The 24,747-nt window shown below is 39.8% G+C and overlaps 1 protein-coding gene across 1 annotated transcript in view; it reads right to left on the bottom strand.

Moving 5' to 3' along the window:
* Window positions 1-2,184: 2,184 nt before the first annotated feature.
* Aqr (aquarius intron-binding spliceosomal factor) overlaps window positions 2,185-24,747 on the bottom strand; it is a 77,223-nt gene continuing 54,660 nt past the window's right edge. Inside the window, exons 24-35 of the mRNA XM_048459596.3 lie at window positions 22,883-22,992; window positions 20,841-20,976; window positions 19,635-19,844; window positions 17,486-17,623; window positions 16,327-16,398; window positions 14,744-14,931; window positions 14,017-14,188; window positions 11,274-11,444; window positions 9,527-9,612; window positions 7,262-7,436; window positions 5,232-5,345; window positions 2,185-2,679 (exon numbers count right to left, since the gene is read on the bottom strand). Of these exons, the coding sequence (XP_048315553.3) occupies window positions 2,425-2,679; window positions 5,232-5,345; window positions 7,262-7,436; window positions 9,527-9,612; window positions 11,274-11,444; window positions 14,017-14,188; window positions 14,744-14,931; window positions 16,327-16,398; window positions 17,486-17,623; window positions 19,635-19,844; window positions 20,841-20,976; window positions 22,883-22,992 (1,827 nt within the window). The 3' untranslated portion in view covers window positions 2,185-2,424. The remainder of the gene's footprint in view (window positions 2,680-5,231; window positions 5,346-7,261; window positions 7,437-9,526; window positions 9,613-11,273; window positions 11,445-14,016; window positions 14,189-14,743; window positions 14,932-16,326; window positions 16,399-17,485; window positions 17,624-19,634; window positions 19,845-20,840; window positions 20,977-22,882; window positions 22,993-24,747) is intronic.

Below are 24,747 nucleotides of genomic sequence, written 5' to 3'. Positions count from 1 at the left end.
AAATTCACCCACAATTTAAAATGGAAACCCCAGTGTCATTACCATCTTTGAATTCCTTTGACTAAATACTTGGCCAGGGTCCACCACGATTTAGTTTTACTGTGACAGAAAGAGCCAGTAGAAAAACAAACTACAGTCATCTAGGCGGACGGTGACACATGCCCAGACTTGGGCTTGTTTTGGCTGCTGGTATTTAATTCATACCTACTAACAGGTGGAGGGGAAAGTCTTTTCCAGGAAACACCGTAATACAGCAAAGCTGCTTTCCTTCCTGCACAGTCTGCTAGTGTATATTCCAAATGAAAATAATTCCATGAGTGCTGTTCCCCATACACAGGCCCACGGCACCTGTTTTCAAAGTCTTGTATCAGAGAAATTATGTAACCGGCTATCTGGCTTGATCCTTACTCTTGAGAAAATAGGCCAGGGTTTTTTGCTAGGTGTTTCTAGCCCTTCATCCTCTCCTCACAGACTTACACTAGTGTGATGGTGCAGTAGCACACCGTGAGTCGAGAGTGTGGCTCCTGCCTGGTAGCTGAACAAACGTTGTCACTTAAAATGTAAGTGACTTGACTTCCTGGGTTTTATTTCTTTATGCGTTAATCATTTCTTTGCACTATCAGGATCAGAGGGATTTCAGTGTGGGTCTTTCTTTCAAGGTTCCTTGGATATGGTCAAATCTATAGGGGAGACATGCAAATGTTCCCTCGGCAACTCTAGCAGATCAAAGTGGAGCAAAGAGAACGAGTGGTCAATTCCTGCGTCCCAGGTCCCCAGTGCAGGCTGCCTTCCGCCCTGCCACCATGCCCAGGGTCCTTATGGGAAGAGGTCGCTTGTCAGAAACCAGCAGTCCCATTCACTGTTAGTTCCAGCAGCAGTCTCACTCACAAGGGCAGCAGTGATCTGTGCAGAGCGCCTCTCGAGCCACAAAGTGTGTGGTTACCAAGGGACCTGGCTGAAATAGAGATTTTGGTAAACAGAGAACTTCTACATCTCTAAGCAACTTCAGTATACCACAATGCTGCTGGCTGGATGACCACACCTCGGTAACAAGGTCCTAAGACATCTGCCTCCTCCCATTTGACCAAGGGAGTTCAAAAGGGCACAAACACAGAGCTGCCGCAGCAGGAGGCTTCCACATTGCACACAGGAGCTAAGTTCTCCCACTCCTATGGCCCAGACTTGGGTCCTGCCAACAGTCCTGTTCTACTGAACGATAAATCCTGGTTCTGTTGCTCCAGGCTTATCTGGTGCCGCAGTGTTGTGGAGAACCTGTCCCGTGTCCAAGGTTCCAATTACTTGGGTCTAAAGTGGGCCCTACCAATGAATAAGACTCCAATGGACAATCAGGCACGTCCCACTTTTTGACATTGTACCAAAGTTCACGCTTAAGAACAACACGATTGGGCTGGAGAGATGGCTCAGGGGTTAAGAGTACTGGTGACTGGGATTCAATTTCCAGTGCCCACACAGAGGCTAACAACCACCTGCAACTCCAGTCCCAGGGAATCTGCTATCTTCTTCTGACTTCCATGCATGTGGTACATAGACGTACACACAGAATGAAAATAAGCAAATCTTAAAAAGAACTATATAAGTCTTTAAAACTGTAAAACACCTGAAAAGTTTTAAGCAAGCTTCTGATTTTGGATTGGGCTGCATAATAGCTGCCCTTGGCTGCACGGTGCCCATGGGCCACACATACCCGAGTGACTAAACCATTTTCAGGTCCAAGGAAGAAAATTTGTTCATGTTCTTTGACAGACTGCAAAGACCGTTACCCTATGGCTACTTATGTCCTCACAGGAAGAAAACTGGGAGCAAGGCTACAGGCTTGAGCGCCTGACAGTGCGCACACAGCTAACAACCTGCTACCCACCTGGGACCCGGTGCACAGTTGCTGAACAATACTTCAGTATTGTGTGGCCTTTTTTCTAGAGACACTTACTAAACTTGTGAGTTATGCGCTGGGCTGAGGTTTAGCTGGCAGTATACATGCCGGTCTAGCATCTACAAGGCCCCAGGTTTGATCCCAAGCAGGACATAAAAGAAGTTTAGCAGAGTGCAAGCAAGCCCAGTACTAGGGAGGTGGGTGCGGAAGATCGGGAGTCCATGGTCATCTTTAGCTGCACAGGGAGCTCACTCAGGAGAACCTGAAGAGAAAAAGGGCAAGTACGCCTTACATATTTTATAGAAAACTATTTTAATGCAGGTATCATTACAGATACCTTCAGCAATCAAAATTATTTTCTCTTCTGAATAAACAAACAAACCGGAGTTTATATATTTACAAATAAAAATATACAAAATAAGGAAACCAGCTAATAAAACAAGGACAGAACATTAGTTGGTATCATTAAAGTCATACAGCAAGTGTGAAAATAATACTTTATAAATGGAATGTCCCAGGAAAGGCTTCCGTTGCTATTTGGTCTCTGCAGGGACAGGAGCAGCGTCACACGTGGCAGAGACGTCCTCCATCTCACTGGAGGCTGTCTCGGCCTGACTGGAGCACTCGGGCTGAGAGGCTGCGGTCTCCTGACTCGAGCTGGCTTCTGTTAGACTGGGTATGAGGTTAGCTTGAGCAGCTGTGGTTTCTTCTTCCGCTTCCATTTCTGTTTCTTGACTCTGAACCTCCTCACCTTCTTCCACCATTGCAGGTGGCAGCTGTAAGAAAGTCTAATAACAAAATACCAGGAGAACGTGAGTGTCAAGAACACTGGCTTAGAAAGCTGAGCAGGCTCTCATATTACATCACTTTCTTAACACACAGCTTCTGCTACAGCTTTTCAAACACTGCTAGCCATTTGATATGACAAATTTGACACTTTTGAACAATGACCTTCATTCTACTAATGGCAAAGAATATATCTCCATGTCACATGTAAGTAAAAACCAACATGAAAAATTCTGAGAGTTTTAGTCAGAGGAGTGTTTGATAATGCTTCTGAGAAAGCACAATGGTTGGTTAGCATTAACTGCCACATCAGCTCAGGGTTCACCCTCACTGAAGGTGTCTGAGGAGAGCCAATTTTTAAGAGCGAGACATGGTGGGGAATGAAGGGCAGGCAGAGTTCAGGCCTCCAGCTCACTCATCTGGAAGAGGAGCACAGTCATCCATGCCTAGCTTTTCCTCAACACCTTGGCAGCTGAAGCCAAACAATAGCTTCTTTCCTCCTATATTTTGTTTAGCTAGTCAGAAATTTGAAAATATTTTAAAAGTACCACTGAATAGCAATGGGCACTCAGGGCAGAGCTAAGAGATGAAGACATAGAGACTCGATATTGGTTAAGGTACTAGTTTCCCCAAATTGACCCCCATGCAATTTTACTCCTGGAGACAGTGTCTCAATTACAGTGGTCATTTAGGGCTAGAAACTGGCTGGCTGCGTCTAGGTAGAACGGGTCATTTTTGAAAAAAAATGGAACTAAAATATTCATTTTGCCCCATTTTATGATCTGCTTATTCTAACTGACTGTGACCCAGGTAGCATGGCGATGGTGAAGGGATGGAGAGATACACCAAACCGTGGGATGCAGTGGAGTACAGAAAGAACACTCACGTACACAGCCGATATTTTGGGTTTACTTATTATCTTTTTTTTTTTTTTTTTTGGACTAAGGTGACAAGTAGTAGTTCAGAAGAGAATAAAATGGTCTACTGAGGAAATGGCGTTATAAGATACAATATCCACATATGGATGAATAATACAATACTGCATGGAACCTTGCCAGAATGAACTCAAAATCTAGCCTACTTGCAAACACCACAACCCAAACTATAATTGGCAGAGGCTAGTCTTTGTCAACTGGGGCTAAAGTATGTATTTTTAGGACATGAAGAATGAACTATAGGAAAGTAATTTTACATATCAGATATCAAAATTCAAAAATCTAGTAAAAGCTTCTTTAAAAAATTATAAAAACGTGTTTGATAAGGATCCTATAGCTAGAAGACAGAAAACCTCTGAGAGGTCATTACAATAATAATGTAAACAGACTCACCCCAAAGAGGATATTTAGGGGGCAAAAAAACAACACAAAAGAATGCTTAAATGAAGAAAATGAAACACCCTCCCCACCCTCAAAACAACTCAAGCCACAGTTGGTTCACAATATTCCTACTGTCCCTGCTAAAATAAGAAGGCTCACTACATCAAGTGTGGGTGAGGATGCAGAATGACCACACTCACACGCTTCTGCATACAACAGCAAGCTCTATTTGAAAAACTGCATGTACCAGATCAGCCAGCAACTCTCCTTGGAGGTAGAAGTGCAAAGTTTTACACAACAATACTTTGTAACAATCCACAATAGAAACAACAAAATGATAAAATGCCTACCAATAGCTGAAAGGAAGGGATCATTCTATGAAAGCAACAACTGGAATGGTTATATATATATAAACAAAACACCGAGAAACAGCAGACCAAAAAGTATGAGTGCACATCGGAGGCTTGCATTGGTGTGACTATCTAGAGCAGAAATCACACCCCATGGGTTACAGGAGGCTTGCACTGGTGTGACTATCTAGAGCAGAAATCACACCCCATGGGTTACAGGAGGCTTGCACTGGTGTGACTATCTAGAGCAGAAATCACACCCCTATGGGTTACAGGAGGCTTGCATTGGTTTGACTATCTAGAGCAGAAATCACACCCCATGGGTTACAGGAGGCTTGCATTGGTGTGACTATCTAGAGCAGAAATCACACCCCTATGGGTTACAGGAGGCTTGCATTGGTGTGACTATCTAGAGCAGAAATCACACCCCATGGGTTACAGGAGGCTTGCACTGGTGTGACTATCTAGAGCAGAAATCACACCCCTATGGGTTACAGGAGGCTTGCATTGGTGTGACTATCTAGAGCAGAAATCACACCCCATGGGTTTCAGGAGGCTTGCATTGGTGTGACTATCTAGAGCAGAAATCACACCCCATGGGTTACAGGAGGGCGGCACAGAGAGACACGGAAAAAGTGGGGATAACGGTTATGCTCAGTATCTAGAGTAAGGTGATAATTTTAGGAGGACACACAAACATATACATACAGAATGTATCAAATTGTACACTTTGAGCAAGTGTACTTGATGCCAATTTATTACTACAGAAAGGTATTAAAATATGAGTGCTACTTGAGTAACAATATCTGACTGTGGATTCTCCATAGCAAATTAGTAGTACAATCCACTCTGCAGTTAGAGAAATAAGTCAACTCTGAGCATGCTCACCTGATGATAATGATGGGTCGTCTGTATCAAATGCATGTACATGTTGTACACGAAGTTCGCCATCTGGGGCATATTCTTTATTACCTGCACTTCATGAGGTGGTCTCTCTCCATTCTATAAGAAAGCAAAAAGGGAGTGAAGTAGCTAGTGAAGAAAACCCAGCACCTATCATTTCAACACAAGCCCATCTCAGAATCTATAAATACCACTAGGGTAAGGAGGATATGAAATCCCAAAGTCAGATCCAGAAAGTACTTCATGAAAATTCATGAAAAAAATGTAAGACAACAGAGTTGAGAGTCATTAAGTTTTAAGACAAGTTTGGGCTGGTAAATAACATAAGAATTTCCGTATGTGAATTAATATCAAAGAATCACTAAGATAAAATCTCATAGAGGAAATAAATCAACATAGTCTAAAACAGTGATTCTCAACCTTCACTCCCCAACCATAAAATTATTTTTATTGTCACTTCATAACTGTAATCTTACTACTGTTATGAGTTGTAATGTAAATATTTGATAAGTAGGATATCTGATATGTAACCATCAAAAGAGTTGTGACTCAAAGGTTAACAAACACTGGTCTAAAAGCAACAATTTCCATTACTGTCAGGAATCCAGAGAGAATCTACAATTGCTTCAGAATGAAAATATTAGAACTATTTACTATTTATGTTTTTCTGAATCATAAAATGTAACAGTTATTATCATCAGTATGCAGCCTGTCAGCTGGGAAGTGGTGTCCAAATCCCTGTTTTAAGCCTCACAGCACCTGTCATGCTCTGCTGAGACACTGCTCCAGCGCAGCCCTTACCCGCAGCAGCCGGCAAGCTAGATTCTGCAGGCCTGCAGTACGAGGAGGGGACTTTGATGGAGCAGTTTTGGAGAAAGCTGACAGTGAAGCAACTGTTTTACGCTAGAGTCCTCAGTAAAACAGAGAGGTGAACGTAGATCTGTCCTTCAGCGGCCTCCGAAGACTGGCAACTTTCCTATTCGCCATCACTGATCACACGCAAACTCCTATCGTTTCTTACTGTGGGAATGGGTCTTGTGGAAATCTAAGGCTGTGGAAACCCTACCTCACAGTAGCAAGCACATAACAGTGAGTCTAAGAGTCAAGTGTAGAGCTGCAGGGTGACTACCCAGTCAGCACCCAGGGCTTTTGTGACGCCACCCCATCATCCCCACCTCCTTTTCCTTCAATTTTCTCATAGCAGCATTTTTTTTTAAACAAAACAAATAAAAAAGCAAATAGAAATGTCTTTAGAAAGAAGTGGTTAACATTACCACAAAACACACTAAACTTATTTTGTTTGTTTTAGAGGACTGAAAAATAAAAAGTTCACTGAATATATTTAAAACAATTTTATTTAAAATTTAATTGACCTCTGGGACATTTCAATAAGTGGAAAAAAAACAAAACAAAACAACAAAACCCAAACTCTGTAGCATGCTCTAAGAAAAGAAACAGTAATTGTGTGTCTGTGCCTTTGTGTGCAAGAATGTAAAAATGAACTCCATTATACTCTATCTTAGAGAAAGAGTAGTGAGAAAGAGGAGAAGGGAGGGGGGAGAGGAGAGGGTTACGCTGCATGTGTTTTCCTGCCCCACCACCCAGAATGCAAGCTTTGTAAGAAGAACTAAACTAGATGACTGTTCAGTGACAGCTGATGGATGAGAGGAGGTGTTATGAGGTGATCACAATGTGAATTCTTGGGTCACACTGCCTGCTTACAAATTCTGGCTCCTCCGCCTACCCGATGCATGGTAAACTATTTAACTTCTCTGATCCTCATCTTCTGCACATGTACAATTAGGATAATCAGAAGCTCCTGAGCGGATGTGCTATTGAAACCAATGAGACAATGAACGTGCGGAGTTCATTCCTGAGATGTAGTACGTTTCAGTAAGTGTTGGCATATATTAGTTTTATAGTTCTTCGATGTAAGGAGCATTTCATATTGTTGACTGGGTATTCTCAAAAAAGTGGCCAACTATAAGAGAACTCCACAGAGATGATAGGCCTACCTTTCTGGAGGTTGGGAAAGGTTCTGTTGGAATGATATGCAAATGCAGCGGGCGAGCGGTGAGCTGGCTGAAAGCAGGAGTCAGTTCAAAACAATTTTGGAAGAGGGACACTCTAGCGAAGATATACAGCCCAAGTCTGGCTCTTGACATGGCTACCACCAAACGACGGACATCTCTTTAGGAAACAAAATAATTTGCATAGTTTGAAATTAACAATGTATCTATCAGCCTTTCCTTCTTTTACATAATCCACTAAATAGTCTCATTATTATCTATCAGCCTTTCCTTCTTTTACATAATCCACTAAATAGTCTCATTATAAGTTATTGCAATAAAAATGTTAAGGACTTAATAGGCATAAAGCAAATTAATATATGTGATCAGTAAGCCAAGTAAGTGAATGAATGCTTCGATGACACCACCTTCTTAGTGCGTTTGTGCATGTGTGAGACAAATAACCAATGTACTGGTTTGAAAGACCCAAGGAGCCCTACCCAGAATCATAGAGGTTTGGGTGACGGTCACCAATTACCGCATCATCATCACCATAACAATCACCTTCTTCCACTTTTTTGCCTAACAAATTCCCAGGTTCTATAAAGATAAAATTTTTCTTCCTAGAAAATTGATCAGTTTTACTTTAGAGAAGGAATTCCTCTCGCTTCTCTTCACATTCCTAAAACAGAGTTACATAGAGGTCCCAACACTGGTAAGTGCTAGAACTCCTTAGGAATTCTCACAGAAACAGAAAGGAAAATGTGAAAATGCCATCTAGGAAGAAATGGAGTGTTGGAAAAAGGAAGCAGTTTATACTATTACTGTGCTGGGTTTCCGTGGCACACCCAGGAGGCTCTGGCTCTTCATATAAGCAGACACACAGCACTGCAGGTCCTTCTGTGAGAACACTGACTGCAGTCTTTGGCTAAGAGGCTTTTATAAGTGTCAGCTCCACAGAACATGAGAAGAATGCAACTGAAATTTTGGGCACATACAAGTAAAGGAGTCTTCCCAGTTATTTGAATGTGTCCCACACTGGGTTCCAAACTGCTCACAGGTGGAGATCATAAAAGCTAAATTTATTTCTATATATCCAGAAGGAAGAACATTGCCAAATTACAGATGGTTAAAGGTTTTTCTAATCAGAAAATCCAGAGATTTCATGGCGATGCTGAAAACCTCTTCTTTCTAAATCTTCCATTCATAAGTGTTTTTAGTTTTCAGAAAATCACTCAGCGATCACTATAGAACTCAAGTTACTGAATTAAAAAAAAGAGTTTATTTTTATTGCACATGTTTGGGTGTTTTGTCTGCAAGTGCAGAACTGGTACCCAGAGGAAGAAGAGGACAGAGAATTCACATATTTACACTTCAAATGCAGAGGTCAACAAAGATGGCCATTCAGATAGCAGTTATGTCAGCTAGGAAAAGAAACTGTTTCAGGAAAGACCTAACTCTATGCTTGACATTTCAGTAAGCAAAAATAAGCTAACTTTAACACTATCACTTTGTAACAATTTCTTAAAGCATTATTGTCTTTGCTTACTCTTCCATAAAGGTTATCAGTCTCATCGAATCTGACCTAAGGCCCAAAGAGATCTGGACTTAATGACAATTTACAAGAGCCTGGAGAACCTTCTCTTTATATTCATCTAATAAATTAAGACAGTGAACTCTAGCTCTCCTGAGTTTTGCTAGTAAGTCACATGAGATGAAGATTTATATAAAACCAAATGGCTGCTTTGTAATAAGAAGATATTACTCCCATAAATCTCTAATACATAAATACATCACAAAAATGATAAAAATAGGATAGGCTACTGTTTGTTTGGACCATTCTTAATCCTGGGAGAACAAATGGCTCCTTTATCCTCTCATGGAGCTGAAAGATGGTAGGCAGAGAGACCAAAAGCCTTAAGCACAGAAAAAATGCTCCTGAAGAGGCTCCCTTCTACCTTAGCTTCTTTGGTTCCTGACACTGTTCCTAACAGATCCAAGACTATTAAGGCCCCATGGCAACACCTTCTCTCTGCATGTAAAGGAATGGTGGAGAAGCTACAATTACTACAGTATTATGAGGTGACACGGTAGAAACAGCACTGATAAACTACACAAGGGGAGAGGTTATTACCACCGAGAGTACTACAGGCGGCATAATGATTACTTATAGCAATTAGCTGACAAATTTAGAATGACGTTGTCCCTGCCTCTCCAAGCAGAAACAGACAATAACTTTTAGGAAGAGTATAGCGTCTGAACGTCACGCACCTCAGATGGCCCACAGCCCTGGTCCGCACTAGAGAAAGGAGGATGTAATCGTTCTGCTGACCTTGGAATCTATCGACAGTTGTCACCTAGGAAGGAAAGGTGGGGAATGTAGCTTATTTTCAAAAGTACAGCAAGGCATTGCACCTAAACAAAATGCTGGAAGCAAGCATCTTACCTTTAAAATTATCTCAGAAGACACCCACCCGCATCAATTCTTGCTCGGAATTAGAGCAAGCAGCCAGTGAAGCCACTGAAGCACAGGGAGCACCTGGGTCACGTCCTCCCGTCACTCACACTCTCGGCTGCTGTGCATTAAAGACCTGTTCTTGGGATCTACAGCTTCCCATCGTTAGACTGCCAAGCTTCAGAAGGCACGCCATGTTCAGCTTATTAAGTGGCACCCCAAATACTCAACAATAGAGCTAAGCATACTCATTTATTATTCCATGTGTGCCCCCAGTATTTGTTCATAGCGAAGAGAAAATCTTCACAGTACTTTTTATTCAGCTGGAAAGCATCCATATGAATTGGGAGAGAGGCTCATCAAGATTCTAGCCACCAACTGTAACTCTTTGGCCTTCATCTCTGCTCTATGAATTCAACAAAGCGTACTGATTCCCCTATATGAATTACCAGTACGGTCCCTCTCATTTTAGGAAGTCTATAAAACATCTCTTTGGATGTGGCCTTCACAGAGATACAAATTATGTACAATGAGTTCTGACATACTACCACCACAATGCCCACCACCCCGGGCCCCCGCTGTAAACAAGCAGGCAACTTTTCCCAGCTCCAGGAAGTCTCTGATCTACTTACCTCATTTTCTGCTGGCTCTGAACAAGCACAGGAGCCCAATAGCATAGGCTTCTGTGTTGTACATAGAGATGTTCACTGTGTCCTGCTGCTGAGCAGCCTGGCTCCCATTAATGAATGTGCTTGTTAATGGACACTAGAGTTCTTTTTACTTTAGGGATACTTAGAACAAAGCTACACTGAGTATTCAGTTTGTTTTTGTGGACATGGTTTCATTGCACAAAGTGGAACTGTAATGCTATGTCAAGTGTATGCTTAACTCTATAAACTGTCAACCTATTTCCCAAAGTTTCTGAATTTATACACTCACCAGCGATGACCCAGTCCCCAAGTTCCAGCTGCTCCACTGCCCAACACTATCAGCTTTTACAATTCTAACCATTCTGTGGATGTGTAGAATCATCATATTGTATTTATAAAAATTTAATTGTATTGTATTCAGAGACTCTTGCAGCCAAAGCTACAAATATGATAGGAACTGAGGATGGCCTTGAGGTTCTGATCCTCTTGCCTTCACCTCACCAGGGTCAGGATTACAGGCATGCACCGCAGTGCTGTGTTCATGTGGTGCTGAGGGTGGAAGCCAGGGCTTCATGAATGCTAAGCCAGCACTCTGCAGATGGAACTGCTTTCATGGACATCTTCCTGACAGCTAATGACAGTAGTGACAACTAGTTACAGGGCAGGAATGCTCTAGTGGCTATTTGTAATCTTCCATGAAATATGTCCTGTTCACTTGCCCATTTTATAGTAGTCTGTCTTTATATTACTCTTATTAGAACTGACCATTTTGAAGCAAGTCTTCTTATGTGTAGACACTGTACATGAAAATTCTGTTGCCATCCTGACCTTCTAGGAAGCTAGCTTGTGAGACAAAGAAGAGCAATATAAACAACTTACAATAAATGCAAACCATATTACACCCATAAACTACCTTATTTGGCCTTCCGATCAATGGATTATTCCCGCATCGCCTATTGATGATGTCCCGAATCAGGTGCTTTTGTCCATTGTACGTTGTCAGAATACTGATCTTGTCTGCAGGGTAACCAAGCAAGCACATGTACATGAAGAGTGCCACTACATACTCTGCTTCTCCAAGGTTCTGTAACGCAAGCACAGCCACACTGGACATTAAGTTCCCTATTTTCTACTTCATGACAGCTGCAAGAGGCTTACCTATCTATCACCTACTTATTTTGAGCACATCTTAAGTGAAAAGTTAATTACCTGGATAGACAACCGAGAATTTTTGATAAGTTGAAGGATAGCCTTGTTCTAGGTTAACACTGATAAAACCCTGATGTTAGTAATACATTTGTAGCAGAGGACATAGAGTAAATATGCCTGGGGCCACAATAATCATGATATATAGGCTGTACAACATACTATAACTGCAGATGTGGAAACAAATATTAATATTAAGGGGTGAGTTAGTTAGGAGTCCATACAATGTACAGTCTAACCGGATGTACAAGTAGCAATATTACAACTGACTGCACTGTGCAGAGCTGTTCCTGACGACCCCTGTGAGCTTGGTCCCGCTGTCCCCCTTTACCACCTGAACTGGACTCGGCCAGGTGAGATGAGCTCTCAAGCTGGCAGTCTGGCTTACGGTTAAGTTCGAGCTTCTGGTTAAAGATGGGTGATATGGAACTTAAAAGCAAGGGCTTTACTGAACTTCAAAGTGAGAAATCTGACCCAGAGCTACTTAATCCAGCTCAGTAGTGACCAAGTTCAAGCATCAGACGAGAAAGTAAAACAAGAACACAAGCGCCTCCTGAAAGGAAAGCACAAAGATAGGAAGCTGGACTCCAGGCAAAGGCAAGAGGAAAATTACTGGATGAACTTCACAGACACCATTTATATCCAGGTTTCTGGTGACAGACAGCCTCAATTATCTCTTTCATTTAAATCTCTAATTCTTTGGAAGACAAGAGACAAAAGAAGCCACATGACTGTAAATCTCCATTTTCTATATTGGTAGCAAAACACATTTATCTAAGGATCAGCTTCAATATAGATAAAAGAACAAACCAGGGACCATGGAAATGACCTTATGTAATAAATGCTAAGACTGAATAAAATTCAGTTTTGAGGATTCAGGTATTTTTGGCAAGATCAGTGCACTGAGTTCTCAGCAAGTAGAAGCCAATTCTTTATTTATGTGAGCAATGAAGATGGCTTAGTTCAGCGCACTGCTTGAGTCAGATGTGAAGTTTAACAGACAAACAAGTATATTTTGATGAACATTTTAGAAGCTGGGCCAAGTAAGTTGCTTCAACTTAGGGACTGTTATCCATTTTTCATTTATTCTCTCAGACACTAATTTAATAAATGATTTGCTTAAATGCACATTGATCATATTGGAGAGGGTAAGGATTTGAATACTTCAGAAATACATTTAACCAATAGCAATCATTAACCAATAGCAATCATCATCTGAGAATACCCATATTTCTTGATATACTGAAAACTCACCCAGAGATAGAATTAACAAGTAAGGAAACAGATGAATAACTTAGATACCATTTCAGATCAGTATCATCCAGTAGTTTAGGCAAGGACTCAGAACCACTATGTAATGAAGCTATCAGGACACACCAATCAACTCTGGAACTCCTTCAAAGGTAGGTATCAGAAAACATGTTTCTACTTTGAATAAGGCTCTAAACATGTTAGCATTTAAAGGTCACATGTGTTTTAAGTATATGAGAGAGTAACATCAGTATTTCTCATGTATAGAACAGTAAAAATTTAATCGGATAACTGATTTAAATTATTTATTTTCAAACTAATTTGTAGTGAAAATATTTCAGTATTTTAAGTCTTCATATACTCACCCAACTTCTGGTTAAAAATTATTAAGGAGAACAGTGTTATTTTTTCTACATATGACAACTTACGCATCCAATTATTTTCCTACTAGAACTGCAAGATCAAGTACTGTCTGACTTCGTGATTAATTACTATTAAAGATTTACTTATTTCTTTCTAGGTGAAGTGCTTCTCTTTTCTGCTGGTGTAATATTTTTAAAGGTTTATTTTTATTTTATGTATGTTATTTTGCTTGCATGTATATATGCTCGTGTATGTGTGTGTGTGTGTGTGTGTGTGTGTGTGTGTGTATACACACACACACATGCGCACATGCTACCCACAGAAGCCAGAAGAGGGCACCAAATACCCTGGAACTGGAGTTATGGATCACAATTAAGCTGTCCTATGGATGCTGGGAGATGAACTCTGGTCCTTTGCAAGATCTGGAAGATCAGCAAGTGTTCCTAGCTGCTGAGTCATCTCTCTAGCTCCAAGACTATTTTTTTAAGCAACTGAGCTCTAACAAATTTTAGTTAGAATTTCCAATATATTGTTTTAATTTACATTTATTTTTTTTAAATCAATTAGGAGTTTTCTTTATTATTTTTAATTTACTAACAAGAAGGCCTTTTCTTATGTACTTGTCAATTTTTGCTTTTAGTACTTTCTACTGAGTTTTTAGCTATTCTTTGTGTATTGTATCTTCGACCCTTCTGAAACTGACTGCCTTTGTGTGGTAAGCTGAGCTCGTAACCTTTCTTTTCCTCAACAGCTGCCTACATGGCTCAGTGTTGCTGAATTCCATGGTACTTCAGCCAGGCAAATGCAAGACAAACTCCAATGCCATGAGATGTTACCTGATAGAAGTAAGGGTTAGGTTCCGATTCTCCTACTCCCTGGAAGTCTTCCACATTGATGAGCTGGAAGTCATAGAGCAGGCCAGCATTGGCTGTGCTGAACTCCGGCAGAAGCTGCACATGTGGTAAGTTGCCTAAGTTCTTGTAGCGCCAGTTGTAGAGGTTACACAAGCTGTCCCAAGACAAAGAGCCCCGAACACAAAAGATTAGCAAGGTGGGACCCTTCAGGATACAAAAGGATATTTTAAGGAGCCACAAATTTTAGTTGCCAAGCTTGTTTATCTTTTTTAGCAACACTACTTTGGCAACTTTAGGCTACTTGCGGAATGAAGATGTTGCAAAAAGGATGGCTCTCCTGTGCTCCTGTGTAAACACTGCTGCTACATCATAACCTGCAGAGTCTGTAAGTGGGGACACTGGGAGGACCTGGGAGGTGGCTGCATTCCTTATGGAGTTAAAACACAGTTTTACTCTTGTTTACTTTTGCTTTAGGTTTTATAATTACATTAAGGCCATATCTTTTGGAGAGAGGATGGAGTGAAGCCTCTTTAGTCCTTAATATCAGTTAATGAAGAAAACAACTCACTTGGTCAATATATACTTTATATAACAGGCAATAAACATGGTTTCAGATTTGTAGTAGGTAGATCTATAAATCTTAGAAGAGGCTAAATTTTATGTAAAAGATGTTTCAGGGAACCTATATTAACTAGAAGTGAATCTTCACCTTGCTCTGGCTCTCCCTTGAGCATCGAGGTCCACAGTAGGGACCCCAACCCGCACAAAGCGAGTGAAAAGAGACTGCTCCATATTTGAGTACTTCTGAAAGGCCATGTTCTTAATGACTGGAGGTAACTGGTGGTGATCACCAATCATAATCCATCGTTTCAATCGGCTGAATCCATCTTGAGGATTCTAGAAATGAAAATTGAAGAAACACCAAAATACTGTAATTAATACATTACTCACAGGGTTCTAGCTTACCAAACACAAGACTTGTTCATCACATGACTTCATTAATTTACAAATTCTCAGCCCTCACCAGCTCCATGAAGGAGCCTATCAAATGCACAAGATGAGTTAGTTGGCAAAGAAGCAAGGGTGGCTGGTGGCTGGTACTACTGACTGACAGCAAGAGAGGGTGAAGGTCTGAGAAGGCCTTCAACAGGGTAATCAGAAGACACCTTGAAGGTTAAGGTCAGCATTATGCAAAACATAAATAAGGAGAAACATGCCCAGAAACAAAAGTGGAAAGACGTCAAAGTGAATACCTGGTATCAAAAGTATGACAGGAAGTTTTGAAGACCTTGAGAGTAAAAACCATACCACTAATAGTTTTGTATACTATTAACTTCAATTTCTTATTCACACGCCCCCCTGTTCCTGGAAATACATCCTGCATCAGATATAGTGAACATTAAATTTTATATGATAACTTATAAAAGCAATTTGACAGCTAAATTTATATGTAAATTAAGTGCTATCTAGATTTCTTTTGGTAATTACACATTTTGTTTTAACACTTCAATAATAAAGAACATCATATAACAAGAAACATTCTGAAAATACAACTACTTGATTTTAATTTTAGGCACACAATTAAGAAAAGCAATTTATCCAGAGAACACTAGAAACAACTGTAAAAACATCTCTAACAAAAAACAAAAACCAACCAACCAAACAAACAAACAAAAAAACCCCACAGGTAATTAATCTTCCCTCCAAATCACATAATAATGTATTTTCTTGATTAAAACTCATCTTTTAAACCAGGCAGTGGTGGCACACTCCTTTAATCCCAGCACTTGGGAGGCAGAGGAAGGAATATCTCTGTGAGTTCGAGGCCAGCCTGGTCTACATGAGCTAGTTTCAGGGCAGGCTCCAAAGCTACAGAGAAACCCTGTCTCAAAAAAACAAAACAAAACAAACAACTAATCTTTTAAAAATTGTATATATAAACTGTGTATATAAAACTGTGTGTGTGTGTGTGTGTGTGTGTGTGTGTGTGTGTGTGTGTGTGTGTATGCACTCACTACGTAGACCAGGTTGGTCTCAAACTCAGTCTGCTTCTGCCTCCCAAATGCTGAGGTTAAAGGTGTGCACCACCATGCTTGGCTTAAACCACAGATTTTAAAACATCTCTTAAAGGGAATACAAAGCCATGAGTAGATCGGGGGGAGGGTTTACAGGCTGAAAATGGGACAACAAAGTGAACTCAGGGAGAGCACAAACTGCAATAACCAGCATCCTAACTACGGCTTTCTGATGCCCAAGATTCTCAAAAATCTGTCTCTGACCTTTATTTCTTACCTGTAGAAGAAGAGGTATGAAGGTTTCTATCTCCAGAATCTGAGCAGCCTCTTCCATTAAAATATTGTCATACTAAAAAAGAAAATCTTGTCAAACAGTAGCTGATAACCCAAGCAGTTACCACCTTAGGCCTAAAACTGGTCAAAAGTCTTAGTAATTTCATATTAAAAGAACAATGTATAAGCTATGCAATCTAGCTCACATTCTGACAATTCTCCATTGTCCCTAACCTCACAAGGTGAACGTTACAGATCTGTAAAGTGAGGGTTTGGTGAGTACTGCTAGCAGTGACAAAGACTCTGAAAATTCAAATTTGTGACTCAATTATTATGTTCCACATTAACTGAGTTGTAACCTCCCTATTTGTCATACAGTAAGTTATTTTAATATCTATAGTAATATTTTATTTATGTTTTATATTAATAAAGCTTGCCTGAAGGTGAAACTAAGCCACTAGAGGCCAGGCGGTAGTGTCATACACCTTTAACCCCAGGATTTGGGAGACAGGCAGGGATCTCTGTGAATTCAAGGCCACCCTGGGCTACACAAGATCACGCAGAAAGAGATCCACCTTTAATCCCAGCACTGGAGAGGAATGTGAGGCGGATGAGACAGGAACTCGCTCTCTTTCAGTCTACAGATGTCTTAGAGGTAAGAGCTCTCTCGTGGCTGCTTGTTTTGCTTTTCTGATCTTCGTGTTGAACCCCGATATCTGTGTCTGGGGTTTTATCATTTGTGCTACAATATCTCATCTGGCGGCATAAACAAAGTCATTGTACTGAACAGACAGTGGGGCTGGATGCATGCTTACTATGTGAGTAGTGTTTGTAGACACGTGTCTCGGGGAAGGATTCTGAAATACTACTTTCATAGCTTTTAGATCTGCTTAAACATTTATTTTAAATAAGTGATACCCTGAAAAACTGAAACCTTAACTATGATGATCTAGTTAGACAATTAAATGATTGATGCTAATTGACAGACATATTACTCAAAAATTAGATTTAGCTTTGTTAATCATATAAATATTATATTATCACAAACTTCTGAAAAAGAGCTTTACAAGTAAACGAATCCCCAAGAAAGCAGTCTAGATCATCACAAAAGAGTGAGGAAATGAAGACCCAATGAGACGACGCTGTAAGATGGAAGTCTTTACCTTGAAACCCAACTTCACCAAATCATGTCGCTTCAAGGCAGCATGAGTACAGGTCATAGCAATGATTTTGGCTTCTTTCACCAGCAGGTATTTAGATCTATCCAGTCCACTGCGAAGCAGTTCCGAGGCTCTGAATTCCTATGGAGTGAACACCAGCAAGAGACAATGCGAGGCTAACAGTTCATGTGTACATAACCACAATCCACCTAATCAGACAGTTCTTGAGATATTATTAATACAATAAATGTAAACCAAGCCTAATAAACCATAACAAAATAAGCTAAGCCTAACGAGTTATAATTCCTTTTGTTATCTGGATACTGTCTGAGTTCAAATAAAGCCTAGTGAGTTAAATTCCTTTTGTTATTTGGTTGAGTTCAAATAAGAGCTAATATTCAAGCTATAATTTAGATATTTTTGTTTATAAATTATTTACATTATAAAAAGAGCGCTGAGTAAATATCAATTATCAATGTACCTGCATTATCCAAAGTCCCTCTGAGAAAAGAAAAACTATTTAATATATTCCTACCAAATAGCAAACAACTGGTTATGAAAGTGACAAAAGACTAAAAAGCCAGCCAGAAGGATGAATTAATGTAGAGATTGGCAACAGCAAGGAAGTCACTGTCACTACTAGACTAGGAAAGATAAAAAGGAGAAGCGGTGTCATCAGGGCCCAGGGACTTGGGCTACCACACCAGCTGGAACTATAGTAGGCTAATCTAACCAAAAATGGAGTAAGAGAGGAGATTACACCAAAGCAGAGGGAACTGAAGCTGGAAACTCTGAACTGTCTCTTTACACCTCCTGCCGCACCTCTCAGGACATGGCTGGATCTAGCGAAAAGGCGCTGATAAAGAAGGCAGGGCCATTACGTCCGCAAGGACTGGAGTGAAGCTGAGCTGTGGCAGAGGAGGGTCAGGTACAGCAGTATCAGGGCACCAGACTTGAACATTACACACACCGACCTCAATTCTCTTCCTTAACATTTTGTTTCTCAAATAACTTATGCATTACTGATTCAGGTAAGGTGCTCTGAATACCCCTCCCTGTACTCTGCAAGAAGGTAGCTGCTACTATGTACTGAATATATTTTTATACTATGATGTGTTTATGTAATAGCACTATAATTTTCAGGTGTAAAATTGTTATTATCTTATATATCCATTGACCTACTTTTAAGTATTAATATTTACTAAATACCAACTATGTGCCAGATACTAGGAAAAGGGATGGAAGCATATTGAGAAGATAGAAGAGACACAAAGTCCCTCTTCTTTGACCCTGGAGTGACACCGTCTTCAAGTTCTTACTGAGGAAACAAACTTAAGATGACTGTTCAAAAAACCTCTGCAAGGAGTGTTTGTCATGGGGTCCCCAAAGACGGGATACAACTGGCTCTCAGTCTTCTCTATCTCTATGTGTAATCATGGTCCTTGCTTCACTTACATATCAGGATAAAGCATCCTGACTAATACAGGAACCTTATTTTGTCTATTGATCATGAGGCATGGAGGAACTAAGAAATGGCATGTCTCAAATCCTCATTCAAAGAACTACAGTTAAGCTTCCTGAGCGGCTATGGTGTCAACAGCTCCATTGGCAGAGAGCTTGCCAATTGTGTACAAGGCACGGGGGTTCAGTCTCATCGCTGTATAAATTAGGTGTGAGGGTACACACCTGCAATTCCATTGCTCAAGAGGTACAGGAGAATCACAAGTTTAAGGTAATTTGCAGCTCCATAGAGAACTTGAGACAAAAAAGAAAACCAAATTCTAATGGAAACATTGCTTTTTTAAATAAAAGGGATATAACTCATTTTAATTCTTGCTTATTTCTTAACTAAAACTCTACCTGGCTGGGTGTGAGAGTGCATGCCAGCATTTGGGAGGGCAGAGGCAGAAAGATTTCTGTGAGTTTAGGCTAACCTGGGCTTATTTATGTAGAGAGTTTCATGCCAGTTAGGGCTTACAAAGGAAAAATCTCCGCCCACCCCTCTCTCTCACACACACAGAGAGTAAATATTTTCAAAACTTTTTCTTAAACTAACAATTTGGTTTGCAATATCTGACTATTTAATTTGCCTCATTAAAAAGATAAACCACAAACATTTAAAGAAACATTAAAACAAGTTGAGAAGCCTTACTTCAAGCTGAGTGAAGATTTTCTTAATATGCCTGAAGCACCCTTCAGCAATTTCCATATCTTCTTCATAAGATCGCCCTTTAAAGATGGGTTGAGGAGCATTGGCAAAATACTCGTGGAACGGGAAGAATGTGGCGATCTCCGCGGCGTCTGGAGAGGTGCTCCCTGTATTTTTCACTCTGCTTATGTATTCTTCCCAGCGTGACATTACCTGTAGGAAAATCCGAGTTGTACTTTGCTGGCTGGGTTATGAATCTAGTGAAAATGAACTAAACATTCTGAATCTAAAGCAGACTACTTTGCAAGACAGTGTATATTTTGTTTGTTTCACAAAACCCAGAAAATCTCATTTTGAATGCACTCAAGTGGTTTTTGCAGGTTGACTATTCTCTCATATTTATAAAAATTTTCAGTGTTATAACATTTCTACAATACACAGACCGCATTACTACCATGAGAACAAGTAACATAAAATCAGCACTATTCTACGATTATATCTTAATTCACTTGAAGTTCTTAGTGATGCAAATGACTCACCGTTTATTCATTAATGTTGTTTCCTATTTCTCAATGGTTTTCATGCTCAGAAAATTAATCTTAACAAAATCACAGCCTTAAATTGAAATCAATTAGTTCTAAGTAATACTTTATTTCTATGTGTTAAAAAAGAACAACATGTTTTCCCTTGTTAGCTAATAATAAAATTATGTCTTTTATACTTTGCTATGACTGGTTAGGTAGAATATTTAGTTACATTATTTAGTGAGGTAGAGAATGAGAATAGCAAAAAAGAAAGAAAATGATTTCAAACGTAGTAATATAAGCTTTAATTCAGAGTTGCTTATAAAGAAAACTGAACCATAAAATATGAAAACACAGGACCTGGTGAGATGGCTCAGGATAAAGGTGCTTGCTATCAAGCCTGAGCTTGACCTCTGGAGTCCACAATGTGAAAGGAGAGAACCAACCCACAAAGCCATCCCCCCACACACAAAATAAGTAGGTAAATGCTTAAACAAAAACAAAACAAAAAACCCCAAACAAGTTGAAGTAATAATATGAACACAGAATGTTCCTAATTGTTTTGGAAATGCCATATATTGTAAAGTAATGAAATAATAGCAGTAACATTTCAAAAAAAGTCTCCAGAAATCAGGCCACTTTCCACTTGAGATGATTACTATCGAGTCCATCCCTGAAGTCCTACCTGGTACAGGAAGAAATAGCCTGCAGTTTCACAGGTATATGAAGCATCTCCTGGAACCCCCAGACTCTTCTGTAACCGCTTGACTTCTTCTAAAAGTTCTATTCTTCGAGCAAGGACATAATTAACTCTTCCATACCTAGAATTATCAAACAAGGAAGGCAAAGCTGTAATGAAGAAACTGATGAAATCTACCAACAGAATTCAAGAAACATCACAGAAACTATAAATGATTAGAGAGAAAGGAAAAAGAAAGCCCAGTTTAACTTATTTAATTATGAATGGTGGATAAGTTAAACTATAAGTGGTATATTTTGGGCCACACTACAGGGAAGTTATTTAAAGTATAACCGAAGATCTGCTACTTATACTAACAGTCTGAGCAGAGAGAAAAATCAATCAAGTAAGCTATCAATTTTTTTGTACCTATGCCAAAGCTTCCATATATGTTACAGTGCATGCTGAGCAGACCAGGCTAGGAACAGAGTGGACAGACTGGGTACTTTGAACAGCACTGCTCTGCTTAACTATCCTAAAAGCAGAAAATATTTCAGATGCTTTGAAAAGTAATTTTAAAATGCATTCTGTGTTATCTGTATTTTCTAGTGTATAGTCTGGCACTTAAACCTAGTTGAGTGAGTGTGAGTTTGGGAGTGAGTACCTTGTCCAAAGAAACAAGGCAATAAACCTAGTGGAAACAGAATTAGACCGAGTCTCTACACACTCTTCACAACACCTCAGCATCTGAAAGAGAGTAAGTAGTCTGATCAGTGCTACGGATCGTGTGACAGCCCTGACAAAGGAAGCGTCCTGTCTCTGAATTTCTAGGTCTTACAGTGTGCAGAGGCTCACCTGGAGCAGCAAGGAACAGGCGCTGGTCTATACTTATAGTTCCCTTTCCTTTCTTCTCCCCTTCCTTCCCTCCTTCCCCCAGAGTGTTTTAACCCAGGCGGGCAGAAATCTAGTCTCCTCTTTCTATGCCGACCCAATCATGCTGCTATCATTACACTAAGGAAACAGGGTATGTGCTCTGCAGAATGAAACGTTGAAAAAAACTTAAGTTGATATGTGGATATGATATGTAACTTTTTTCTGTTTGCTTACCTATAAAATTTTTCTACAATAGACACTTTGGTCATAGCAAAAAGAAAAAAAAAGGGAAAAGAAAATCAAGGAATGATTTTAAAACTAAGTTCCACTGGATTGCAATTTTAAGCATTCTCTTAGTGTTATGGTCACTGAACTCTGAACATTTAGATTTAGTGTGCAACTCATTTTAGTTTTTAAACTTATATAATTACTACTTTTGTGTGTGCACATGGATGTAAGGCAAAGGGCGGCTCTGTGGAGTCGGTTCTCCTTCCACCACATGGGCACCCAGGCACCTGAGCAGGCAGGCAGGCTGGCATCTTCAGGTGGGAATCACCTCACACATCACCTGAACTATTTGAACAAACGGCCTTGATGTGAGGAAACACCTATGGGAAGATTTCACAAGTATCACCAAATGACCCAACCCAAGAATCTAGTGCCTCATTGACTTAGACTGTGCTGTTCTCTCTGTGCAACACTAACACTTTATAAGCGAAGTATTTGGTGATCTCTGTGACAAGTGAACTCTGAACAGACATAGCACAGAGATATAACATGCTTTTGATGTCTATTATCACTTTAGGTCAATGGTCATATTCATCAAAAGATACACTAAAGATGTATACCTACTAATTGTGCTTTTTATCTGAATTTTTATATAACTGAAACGAGTTGTTATAATTTCTATATAAGTGAAACAAACTATTACTTGTAGAAAAAGTTAGATTTGCACAATTTTATTCCACTTACAATGAGCAATATTAAATTATTAAATACATAGATAACCACGCAGCTAAAGTGCACCCTGCCTATCCTTTGGGTCAGCATACAGATTAAGTCAGTAGGTGACACTAGAATCTTAGGACCCACATCTCTTCTCTTGGTATTTTTTAAGGAGGAAAATGTTAAAAATTCTTTTGTGCATGTTTCAACGTTCACCCCCATTCTCTTACCTGCTAAAATCTTTCTCTGTCTCCAGCTCTTCTTCTCCATGACCCAGACGCAGGAGGTGCCGCTCATCTATGTCTAAAGCCATGATTTTCTCAAACAGTTGGTTCAGAGCCTGGTCAGTAGGGCAAATGGATGACAGTGAGTTTAAATTAAGTTCTTCAAAACAGAACAAAGACTAGTCTCTAGAAGGGTACAGTAATGTTCAATTACATTAAGAATCAAAATTCAAACTGAAGAAAGCAGGTTTAATAGTAGGCCATTTATAAACTTTTAACGTGATTACATTTAATAATGAATCTTGTATTTGCATGATGTATACTTGGTCAAATGAATAACTGGAAATTATAAAACTACCTACACTTTACATCTCTATGTCTAATTTATAAAAAGAGAACGCAAGGTACAGGTTCAAGGGCTAGGTTCTCCCAGTGGTGACAGTTCCTAAAATAAACAGTGCTGAGTTTCATTTCAATACCAGCAGTATTACAAGTGTTGGTGAGGATGGAAAGTAACTCAGCAATGCGGAGAAAGGGCAGTGAGACGGCAGAGCACAGGGCGTGCAAGGCCAGATTCACTATGTGGGCCAGAGAAAGAGCAAGTGCCAGGGAGTGCTTGTTGCTATAAACTGCTCTGATGAAAGTCATTTAGAACCCACTTCTCTTTTCCTCTGAAGAGTTTATATTAAGGGCTCTCTCAAATTCTAACGCTTTTCTCCAACCTCTGTGGTTAGGGAAAAGTTTTGAATAAAGGCAAAAAAATTTTCAGGAAGGTAAAAGTCTGGTAATTTGGGAAGGTCCACTACGTAAAGGCATTGGTTACAGTATTAGCCACTGGCCAGCATCCATCCTCGGTTATCACTAGTCCAACCCTGCCCTCAAGCTAACATACATACTCAGGCTCCACAATGTTACATGTAGCCTTTGCTGCCAAAATTATAGCAGACTCAAGGATGGAAGGCATTACATTTTTTTTTTTAATTTAAAATTCTCACTATCTGGCTTTTCATACTGTTCAAATCTCAGAACCCAATCAACTGGATTGAACTCAATCGGACTGCATGGTATTATTTGTAATCTGTACTAAGAACTAAGGCAGAAAAATTTTATATTGTAAATTCAGAAAAACTTGAAGGTTTTCTTTTGAGATAGAAAAGTACAGGAGAAGTGCTTAGATGAGACAGCCAAGTGAAGACACAGCAAACAAAACAGTTAACAAGTCAAATGAAAATCAGCCCTCTGACAGACACCAAGTGTGGCTGAATTCCAAAGGACAACATCGGCCTTAGTGACAAGGGTTTCTTTGGTATTTCTGCCACAGACCTTCTCTAGGACTGCTATCCAAACCCATCCTAAGCAGCCCGCACTGTAACAAGTCCTAACAAGGTGTGAGACAAAGCTTAGTCAGAAATGCTGTGCGATAAGGCATCACTTATGTTTGTGCACCTTAAGAGCTTACTAACAGATAGGCCTCTACACTAAACTTCATTAAATAGAAAGAAGATAAAAGCCCTAGAACTTAATGTATTGCATTTATTCAGGTGGGGAACAAATTAACTCTTTCTTCCCAAATAAATAAGTAAACAAAAATTCGGCATATTGTACAAACTACCACTCTGTAAAAATTTCAAAACTACTGTAAGTATGCCAGATAAATAAACTGTAGTATTACTAAAAGTAAATAAAAAATGCAAATTACACAAACAACAGAATGACTGACAATCCAAAGAATGTAGTTCACTGTAAACCAAAATTTCTAAAGATGCACCAACTGCAGTCACTAGCAGACTCTGAGAGTAAGCTTCCCCAGGTTTAGGGGAAGCAATTTCACCATGGGTGGGGATGCTTTGTGAGCTGCTGGGACAAATTTA

The sequence above is a fragment of the Myodes glareolus genome, chromosome 10, assembly GCF_982192425.1.
Source record: "Myodes glareolus chromosome 10, mMyoGla1.1, whole genome shotgun sequence".
NCBI classification, from domain to species: Eukaryota; Metazoa; Chordata; class Mammalia; order Rodentia; family Cricetidae; genus Myodes; species Myodes glareolus.
This window is presented reverse-complemented; position numbering and strand designations above follow the sequence as displayed.